Below are 9,886 nucleotides of genomic sequence, written 5' to 3'. Positions count from 1 at the left end.
AGTCTAGGCACGTCACCTTTGCTTATGTAGCGAATTAGAATCATTCGGCGTTAATATTTGCATCTTCATAATGTGAACTACAGAAGTTTAAAAACTGATACAGGTGCTTCTTAGTTCTACAAGAACACAAAATTAGCCGCCTGTATGCCACACTTAAACATGAAAAGCACGCGAGATCACCCAGAACCTTCGCGTGAAAGGTCTTACCATAGCCCAGTCCGCAGAATACAAGGAATACTTGCAGAAGAACCATGATCTGAACTCGAAACAGACGTTAGAAGAAAAATACTATTTCTGATGGACAATATGTATGTGACTCGAGCCTTTAGCGTGAGCTGGATAAGATACACACATTTTCTCGCCTCTCTTATACCTGAGCGGAGGCGGAGCTTGTGCCTGTACATTGTTCTTTCATAGGCCAAAGCGGACGTAAACTTTTCCTATGAAGAGTGTCTGGCTGCTTCGACGGTGTCGAATTCAATGTGGGATATGGGTGGCATTCAGTGTGTGTTATTTCAATGGTAGCGACCTCAGTGCAACAACAAAGCGGAGGTTTTGATTCGGTCGCCGTGTTGATGTAGCCGAGTGTCAGCTGTCCATCACCATTGAATCAAGTTGCCCTACTCCAAAATATTTTGCTCTCGCATTTTTTGTGACCTCATTCTATCTAAAATGCTGCTTGAAGATATCCCTTACTCTTAACGCTGCCCATGTTTTCTTCCGCCCTGCAATTTAGCAAGAAAAAAAAAATGTAAAAATAGTCGTGTTAACGCCAGTTAGGAAGTGGAAGTGTTCATATTAAATGCTCAATAACCATACCCTAAACAACAAAGTCAAGTATACCATAAAGTCAGTGTCCTGCGTACGTGGATTAGCTCATTCCCTCAAGCTCTGGCTTAAAAAACTTGATCTCAGATGGGGGCCATGGGGGCACTTGGAAACTTCAGAAACTGGTCAATTCGCTGGCTAATTAACTAAAACACTTACATCATCTATTATTTTGGTTTTGTACTTGAGGACATATATAGTGTAGCTGGATACTTTGCGCTCAAGCTCATTAAGGTTTAGCTGTGACACGAAATTTTGACTAAAGAATCTGTAGAGGCGCTTTGAGGCGAGATATTTCATTGGTTTACTCGGGTTCAAACCGAATCTACGTAAGCGAAAAATTGCCCGCGACGTACATTCCTCCACCCTGCGCCGGAGGGAAAACTGTGGCTGTAAAATGGGATTCGTCAATACTCTCTATGAGCAAAATATGCAAAGCGCCAATAGAACCGTGATTACGCTGTGTCACGCAAAATCATCTGAGATGTAGTAAAGCGTGGTGGTTAAAAACATATTTTTTCCGCACGGTTCTTGCGTTCACGTGTTTTATAGCCAAGGTTTTGAGTAAGAAAAGATAATTGCAAATTTAATTAACCCTAGATGCTATTTCAATGGCACAATTCAGAACATTATTGTTTTAGCTTAAATAACGTTCGCTTCTGACCACCCGAGTAAAGACTCAGTTTTCGCCTGAATAGATGGCATTTACTTGCGCTCATAGCCTAATGCGTGGCTATTTTGCACACTCAGCTTAGCGTTTTTGCTTAGCGGAAGTGAGTGGGAGCACGTTTGGAGAGACACAGTCAAATATGAAGTCTATAAAGACCAACCAATACGCAGTTACTAAGACTTTCTTGTAGGTGCCATCTTGCAAGTTCGGTCATATGGTGCGCACTTTAACCACTTTAAAGTTGATTGACACTCGTATGTTTTAGCCGTGAATTGTGAACACTACGATTTAACTTTTTTTAATAACTGAACAGATGCATACCTACAAAACTATCCAACTGCAAATAACAAAAAAAAATCGCAAAAAAGAAATTACAAAATACATGGATCTTTACGGGCGTTCCTATCATTTTTAGCACAATAATTTTGATGATCATAGAATCTACACGCTTCTCTGTCATGTGTACTGAAAAGCGGAACTACAAATGTTTACTTCCGGCAAAAACTGTGCGGATATAGTTTTTCCGCTTATAAACATTGTGGGTGTCGTCTTCTGTGAACGTCTCGATGGCATTGTTGATTTTCTGAACTTTCCAATAATTCTCAGATTTTATCGGAGATATGGCAGAATGTAACTGTCATAATGTCAGCATTCTGGTCTGTAACCTTTTAGCTCTCTTTCTACCAGTTAATTCTTTTTTTTTCTTTAACAAAGTTGTTTACAAATCGGGATTTCCGAAGAAAAAGTAATTGAATGCCACGGAAGCCGCCACAAAATGTGTGACCTATTTCAGAGGATGATATTTGCAATCTAGTCTTATATTGAAAATAAATAACAAAATTCTAAGCGCGCCTCGACCGAATTAAACCCACGACCAATTGTGATTTTGATATTCTGCTACTGTGCCAATTGGTGACTATTTTTTCTTATTGACGCGCCAATTAGTGAGTACATGCAAAGCGAGCTGGCTTTGTCTCACCACGGTGGTCTTTACTGCCATATTGAACACGAACGCCGATCGCCGGAAGCCCGTGTTCGGCGTTCAAGGTTTCGGAGTTCGGCGTTCGGCAGATTGGCGGTCGCCTTCGAACTGTTTATGAGAGGAAGAAAGAAACACAAGACGTTCCCTCCATCACACAAAGAAGTACAGAGTTTGACGTAAATTAATATAAAATAGCAAAAAAAACAAAAAAAAAACCTCCACATAACCACAAACTTGAATGAACAACGCGGAAACACATTCTTTTATATCTATTTCATCCGTAGGAGGGTAATGAATCAAGAATATTTTGGTATTGCGCCCAAACGGTGATTATTGGCGCTCACTGTACACGCAGTGGGGTCGATTACTAGCCGTGAAAGCTCACCGCAGCTCGGAGCACGTAGCGCGAAAGCGATACAGAACCTCGAGATGCTGAAGTGATCTGGTGACGCGCAATGCGTCAGCGGTGGGAGCCATCATAGCTCCAGGCGGAGGTGTCAGAAACGGAAGTGGCCAAAGAGACGACTGACTAGATCTAGGATCGATGATGTCCCTTTACGAATATAACCTCAAATTTAGTATAATTCAGTCCGGTACTTTGGATCGAATGGGATTAGCATTCCCTTGGCATTGCATACGAGATTCTGCGTGCAGCACTACATCATATGGGTTCACTGACACACGGTAGTGCAAACCAATATACGGACAATGCATGTTGTCGCACAATATAGTGTCAACTTCCGCACATGGCACAAGCGAGGCAGTATGTAGTTTCGTCTTATCATTTCATAATACAAATACCCACCCATCCAGCCATCCAGGGCATGACCGAAAGCAGGGAGCTCAGGCTCATACAGCCTTCTGTTCATTTTAACGTCAAACGAAGTACGGTGGTGAAACAAGTCACATCATTTAACAGCAGACTAAATCCACGCTGTTTCTATGCGGAGCACAAATTCGTCTGCGTCTTTGCAGGAGCGTGGTGACGTCCGAACGCCGAGTTCTTATTGTCTGACTGAAAGAAGAAATTAAAGTGCGCAGACCACAAGACATCTGTCATCGAGTTCTACCATACATACTCTCCTGCCAATCAGGGCCTATCAGGGCTCGGCGTCGTTCCGAGGACACCGCAGCTCCAGCGGAAGAAACAGATGCCTTACTCTCCTCCGCAAATTAGAGGCTCTGCTATAGTCCGACGTAACGCGTGCGCGCGTGCGAGCGCGTCACAGCGACATCACGTCAGCGAAAACCCGACGCTCTATACTCCGGCGTCGTGGCGTAACCGACGCGACCGGCGGCGTTCGACGCTGCCTGACCCCCTCGACGCCAAAATGGAGCATGCCGTATTCCGCGCCGGCCACGCCATTGACGCCGGAGCAGGATGCATCACGCGCTGGCTCCCGGCAGCCCTCGCGCGGGAAGCGCGGCGAATACGAGCAATAGCAGACGGCAGGAGTACCACTCTGTGTGGCGTTATGTTTGAAGAATCGGACTCGGTCGGTCGAGAAGCTCATCGAGGGAATTCGTCCTCACCTGTGTGTCTACGACACGAGGAAGCTTGAGTACCGTAGACCGTGCGCTTGTCAAAGCTGTACCGTATGTACATTGACCGCCTATGCTTGCGGCGCAGGTGGTGCACCAACAGTGCAAGCGCGAGTTTTCGTCGTGCAAGGTACGTCCACGCCATCGCTCGAACTTGGCGTTCAAGAAGCGCGAGCATTTTCGTCTGCTATTTGAAACGAAAAGGAACCGGAAGTGGCGCACTCTCGCAGGAAACGTGCCCTCGTAGTCAGACTCTGCGCATGCGCCACGCCGGCGGCCCACCGACGCATAGCCGCGGGAGTCACGAATTTTTGACGCGCGCGGCGTGACTGACGTGACGTAGCCGTCTTCGGCCAGCGTTCGCCCGCGCGCGTTACGTCGCAGTATAACAGAGCCTTAACACGACCTAATTTTGTGGTTGTGATACATTAGCAATTAGAGAAATTGTCGCGAAACAGTGCAACTGCAAGAGGCATGGAGGCGTCTGAGATATGACACTGACGATGACCTCGGTGTCACATAGAAAACAATATTGTATGGCCGAAATGCATCTTTACCTCCTAGTTCTCAAGCTGCCTCTTTATGTGCAGTGACTGACTACGTACAATTACAAAGCAACATATAGCAGCAAGTTTTTATCGTCGTGTTCATTTGTTTCTGGAAGGCGCAATTTCAATCAGTGCCGTCTTTGTAACGTTTGAATGCTAACATACCTCGTTGGAATGTAGCACAAAAACTGCTTCAGCGAATGCAGTTCCTCTGTATGGCCCAAAAACTATTTTCGTTTCTGTGCCAACCGCGCTCGCCAAAACCAGTTTCGGAGCATGTCGCTGGCGTGGAGCCAACAATTGCCTGGTTCTATAATATGTTGATCATTTGTTACAATATCCGGTGGTGTATATATAAAAAAGAAAGAACAGTGCGGTACCGAAGTGAAGATCTATAATACGTGACACGAAACAACGATGGAAATGTTCCTTTAGTAAAGTTGAAGTCCTTTGGTTCTAGGATATCTAATATGTAAATTATTAGTTATTATTTGTAATTTGCAGGGACAATGAAGCAGGTTGTGCTGACATGCCTGACATGGTGTGTGCGCTTACGCACGGACGGACTCATGGACGGGGGTGGGACGGAAAGATTTATTGGTGAAGGGGTTTGTCATAAAAAAATTCCAACTTTCAGAACAAACGCGCAGCCGGGCGATGCGGAGAAGGGTAGATAATGGACGAAATTTAAGGGCAGGGCAGCTTTCTCAGATAGCGATAAGAATAGGGCAAGTGTAAAGCAAAAGCACCACCAGTCCCCTGCGTGTGTAACATGGTTTCGTCAAGCTTGCTCTTAAAAATATTTATAGAGAAAGTGTAGTTAACGTTCTTTTTTTTTTATTTGTCCCCCCTAGAAATGATGACATTAATACAAGATGCAGCAGCAGGGTGAACCAGCGTTTTTGAGAAAACTGTTTCAAGGCGCAAATCCACTCTACGCACTTTCGCTTTTTTTTTTTCCTCCATTTTTTTGCCAGATATTTCCATAAAAGCTCAAAACGATCGAACCGACGCTTTAAAATTTATGTATTGTAAAAGGCGAAGATTACAAGTTCCTTCAGAATACAGTTTTGACATCTGCGTGCTAGATATATATATATATTCTGCAGGTGTCAAAAACTTCGGCGAATACCGACTCCAGTGGGAACGGCAATAATTGTTATGTTTTTGTTCTTTAAAGAAAACTTTCTTTACTAGCAAAGTAAGCGACCGGTCTGGCGCCGTCTTCCTTGGCTGCCGTTCGTGTCCTCTAGGAGTCCGTTGTACCGTGCCCAGGCTTGGGCTCAGCCGTTGCGCCCAGAGAGCCTAGATTAAAGAAAGGGAAGCATCTGAAACCGCGGGGAGCGTTTGAAATTTAACGGTGGACACCCTGCAAAAAGTCTTCGCAAGTGCGCATGCGTCGCATTGTCGCGTGACGAGGAGGAAATCAGGCAGAAAGGCGGAGACACTTGCCGACTATCACCGCTTTCGGCATCTGGGCCCGTTTGCTCGAGGCGCGCGGTGGAGCGTTAACCACGGCTAAAGTTAGCCGCAGTACCTAAGAGGGGGATCTCTAAAAATGGATGACTAGCTCGGTAGGGATGCGGGGATAAGTAATGTGTCGTTGTAACTGCAATAACGGGCGCGTTAGTCAGCAACGAATGGTGCAGGAGGCTTTCGCATCGCCTTACCTCGCTTAAATCGCAAATCATGAGCAATGAACTCGCCCCATTTTTGAGATAGTATTTTGATTCTCGCCATTCCTAAGCCTAAATGAACGCGATAATTGTCGGCATGGCAACTTCTTTGGAGAGTGGATAGCCTTGACTTAATTGCCCGGGTATTGATACCACACAAAAGCAGACAGCTTCCCAATTGACGCCGTAAGTGACAATGTTATTAGATTAGCTCAGTTACGGAACACCTCATAGACGCTGCATGCACCAACACTACCCCCTTCCCCCCTCTCTCCCCCATACACACACACACACTCACCTCAACTCGCCTGGCGTCGCTCGACGCGCCGCCGGACGGCTGCTTTGGTTACTGCTGTGTATTCTATGGGGATCGGGATACGTACGTTTCGAAGCACGGCGACAAGATGGCGCTTCATCACTGCACTTTGGATCGCACAGTTATGAAACGAAAATTTAGATGGCGCTTCGAACGACGGCTCCCTATAAAAATGATTTTTTGACTTTATTGAAAACGTGTTGACTTCTTGTTGACTCTGATTACTTTCTTTTGACTTTGACTTTCTGTTGACATGGTCAACAAAAAGTTTTTTGACTTTGTGGTGAAACTTTTCTGATGATTTTCTTCAGCCTTAGTCAAAGGAAAAGCTGTTCGCCTTGCATTCACCTCTCCTGTGACATATCCAGTAGCACGTTGACTCGTTCTTTCTGCTGCATGTATACGAAAACCCGTCATAAAGGAGCATCCCTCCACCTCTCGCCGTAGCTATCACTTCCATTTCGAGAAGTGAAGCCAGAGACCCAAAAAGTCGTTCTTATATTATCCCACCATTCCATATTTGGGAAGCAACCCGGAAATATTACGTTTGTTTCACATCTTTCACCTCGACAAGCTTAGCTGACCTCCATAAGCTTAGCTAGCGACCACAGCCCGATGAGCTGACTGGTCCTTCGGGAGGTTGACCCAAATAGGGGACGAACTAGTAGTTACAGTATAACGGGTGCCCAATTGACGAATCGTCACAGCGGACGATTCGTCACAGCGGAAAGATGTGAAACAAACGTAATAGTTCCGGGTTGGTTCCCAAATATGGAATGCTGGGATAATATAAGAACGACTTTTTGGGTCTCTGGCTTCACTTCTCAAAATGGAAGTGATAGCTACGGAGAGAGGTGGAGCGATGCTCCTTCATGACGGGTTTTCGTATACATGCAGCAGAAAGAACGAGTCAACGTGCTACTGGATATGTCGCAGGAGAGGTGAATGCAAGGCGAAAATGACAACAGATCCAGATGCCAGTCGAATCATTGCCCTTCAAGCTGCCACACGCACGCGGGAGACCCAACGGAACTCAACCTGCTCAGGACGCGTCATCGGATAAAAGAAAAAGCAGGTTTGTGCCGAAACGTTTCTGCATTTAGTATAAAAAAATTAGGTTTCTTAACAATTTTTTTTTCGTCACAGTGGGGAGCCACGAAACTCCAGACCAAATTCTTTTAGACGCTGCATCTGCCGTCAGTGACGACACCGCTTCTCAGATGCCTGCCCCGTCGTCCCTGCGGCGAGTCTTACGGAAGCAAAGGCAGCTCGCGACATTCAGCTACAGTATTCCGTCCACCAGATGAGACATCAGAGTCCCCGTGGAGTTCAAGGTAATAACCTGGTGATCGATGGCGGTATGGATTTTCCTTAAGGCTTTTTGCATCTCATTGCAGGTGACAAGCAAAGGCGAGTCCTTTCTCCTGCATGATAGTGGAGATGGCGACTCTGCAAGAATCCTCATCTTCGCAACCGAGATGAACTTGCACCACTTGGCTCAGTCTACCGTGTTGCTAGTAGACGGGACCTTCAAGGTGACGCCACCTCTATTCTGCCAGCTTTATACAGTGCACGCTGTACTTCATAGAGTGGTAATGCCAATGACATACGGTCTGCTACCTAGCAAGTCAGAAGACACTTACAGAAGGTAATTACTCGTATTTTTGCAGCATCACCAGTGGTTTCGTTTCTCCTACAGCAGTTTTCCTGTCTAGAGTGAGTAAATGGTTGCGGTAGGAAATAATTACTTAAAATAATTTTGTGACGGAAACTTTTTTTTTATACTTTTGCTAAGTTTTTTGCTGCTCTTCTCAACGCCATGGGTCGCCACAGCATTAAAGTCGTGTACTCGGACTTTGAGATCGCGGCTATGAATGCCGTCCAAGATCTTATACCTAGCGCCAGGATTCAAGGGTGTCTTTTCCATCTGAGCCAGTCGGTGTACCGGAGGGTCTGCGCTTCCGGCCTGCAGAGTACATACAACACACAAGAGGACTTTGCAGTGCTGGTGAGTGACCTGAACTTCTATGAATATGATATGAGAGCTCTTTTATGTCAATCCCAATACAGGAATATTCTTCTTTTCATTCTTCAGATGAGGATGTTCCCATCGCTGGCATTTCTCCCGACCGCTGAAATCCCAGAAGCCTTTCAAGATTTATTGGAGGTAATCCCGGTGGAGGCAGTTCCAGTGGCGAACTATTTTGAGGACACCTACGTCGGCAGACCCCGACAAAATGGCCTGTGCTCCGCAGTCTTTCCGCCGGAGGTGTGGTCCGTCAGAGAGTCGACTTTGGAGGACATGCCAAGAACGAATAACAGCGTCGAGGCGTGGCACAGAGGTTTCCAGGTAAGTTTTCTAAGGTTGGGCAAGTGGGTGTTACGCACCAGCAATACGTATATGTGAGAATGGTTATTGCATAATAATGAGACTCGTCATGCGTACATAATGCTAATTACCACATTAACAAACGAGGACAGAAGCGAAAGCATGATGTGCTGTTTGCATCGGAATATGGGTTCTAAATTGTCTTTTTTAGGGTTATGCATACTGAAGTTGTTGTGTCGGGGGAAATTATATTGATAACCTTGTGTGTACCAGCTGGTTCAATTTTGTACTACCTTCATAACATTGGCGGCAAAATGGCAACATCACAAAGAATACAGCGAACAGGGAGACGAACCGGGCACACGTAGTGCTAAATTTAATGTGCCATTCCTCTCCTACGACCTAAAGTTTACACTTTTTAAATATATAACGTCGTTTTGATTTTTTTTCTCTTCAGAGAAACGTGGGCTGTACAGCGCCAAACCTCTGGTTCTTCTTGGACTGCCTGAAGAAGGAGCAGTGTCTGACCGAGATGAAGATTGCCCAGGCTCAAGGCGGGACGACATTAACAAGAGTCTCAAAAAAGCACGCGGACTGTAACAAGCGCATCAGATTTATCGTCGAAAACTACAGCAGCACCCGCCGCATGGAATGCCTGAGGGCGCTTGCGCAAAACCTTGCCTTTTGATTCTCTCCAATAAAATTGTTCTATCAAGTCTTCCGTTTCCTAACATGTATTTCGGAACACCTGATATAAGCAATTCATGCTCTAATGCACAACGAACTGAACAAACAATTTCGCCCGTCCTATGCAATTATAGATACGCTGGTCTTTGAGTTCAAATGTGTGTACTGCCAAACATACAATGAACAATAGCTTGATATTATTGTTACTGCAATTTTGCGAACATAGTCAGTTGGTTAAAATTACGGTTTAAAAACTAATACCATTCCCAGAACACTCGCTGTGAGTCTGTGACCAATCGTCTGGTGGA

General features: G+C 45.5%; 1 protein-coding gene across 3 annotated transcripts; it reads left to right on the top strand.

The window, feature by feature from the left end:
* The first annotated feature begins 7,482 nt into the window (after positions 1–7,482).
* On the top strand, positions 7,483–9,565 carry LOC115320242. 3 transcript variants are annotated; one of them, XM_040216701.1, is made up of 5 exons: positions 7,483–7,896; positions 7,960–8,570; positions 8,658–8,729; positions 8,818–8,912; positions 9,349–9,565. In XM_040216701.1, the coding sequence occupies exons 2-5, from the start codon at positions 8,382–8,384 to the stop codon at positions 9,398–9,400; spliced, it is 408 nt and encodes a 135-aa protein (XP_040072635.1). In that variant the 5' UTR covers positions 7,483–7,896; positions 7,960–8,381; the 3' UTR covers positions 9,401–9,565. The 3 variants fall into 3 exon arrangements, 2 of the variants coding, with proteins under 2 accessions (XP_040072635.1, XP_040072636.1); XR_005716477.1 differs by lacking the exons at positions 8,818–8,912; positions 9,349–9,565 and having other exon boundaries at positions 7,960–8,210; positions 8,499–8,570; positions 8,658–8,780; XM_040216702.1 differs by lacking the exon at positions 7,483–7,896 and having other exon boundaries at positions 7,904–8,570.
* The last annotated feature ends 321 nt before the right edge of the window (positions 9,566–9,886 follow it).

This window comes from Ixodes scapularis, unplaced genomic scaffold (assembly GCF_016920785.2).
Source record: "Ixodes scapularis isolate PalLabHiFi unplaced genomic scaffold, ASM1692078v2 PGA_scaffold4__175_contigs__length_147842914, whole genome shotgun sequence".
In the NCBI taxonomy this organism is placed as follows: domain Eukaryota; kingdom Metazoa; phylum Arthropoda; class Arachnida; order Ixodida; family Ixodidae; genus Ixodes; species Ixodes scapularis.
This window is presented reverse-complemented; position numbering and strand designations above follow the sequence as displayed.

Coding starts and splice junctions, on each gene's coding strand:
- LOC115320242 (XM_040216701.1), top strand. CDS start 8,382: ATGGGTCGCCACAGCATTAAAGTCGTGTACTCGGACTTTGAGATCGCG. Junction 8,730..8,817: donor CCTTTCAAGATTTATTGGAG/GTAATCCCGGTG, acceptor TGTGCTCCGCAG/TCTTTCCGCCGGAGGTGTGG. Junction 8,913..9,348: donor CGTGGCACAGAGGTTTCCAG/GTAAGTTTTCTA, acceptor TTTTCTCTTCAG/AGAAACGTGGGCTGTACAGC.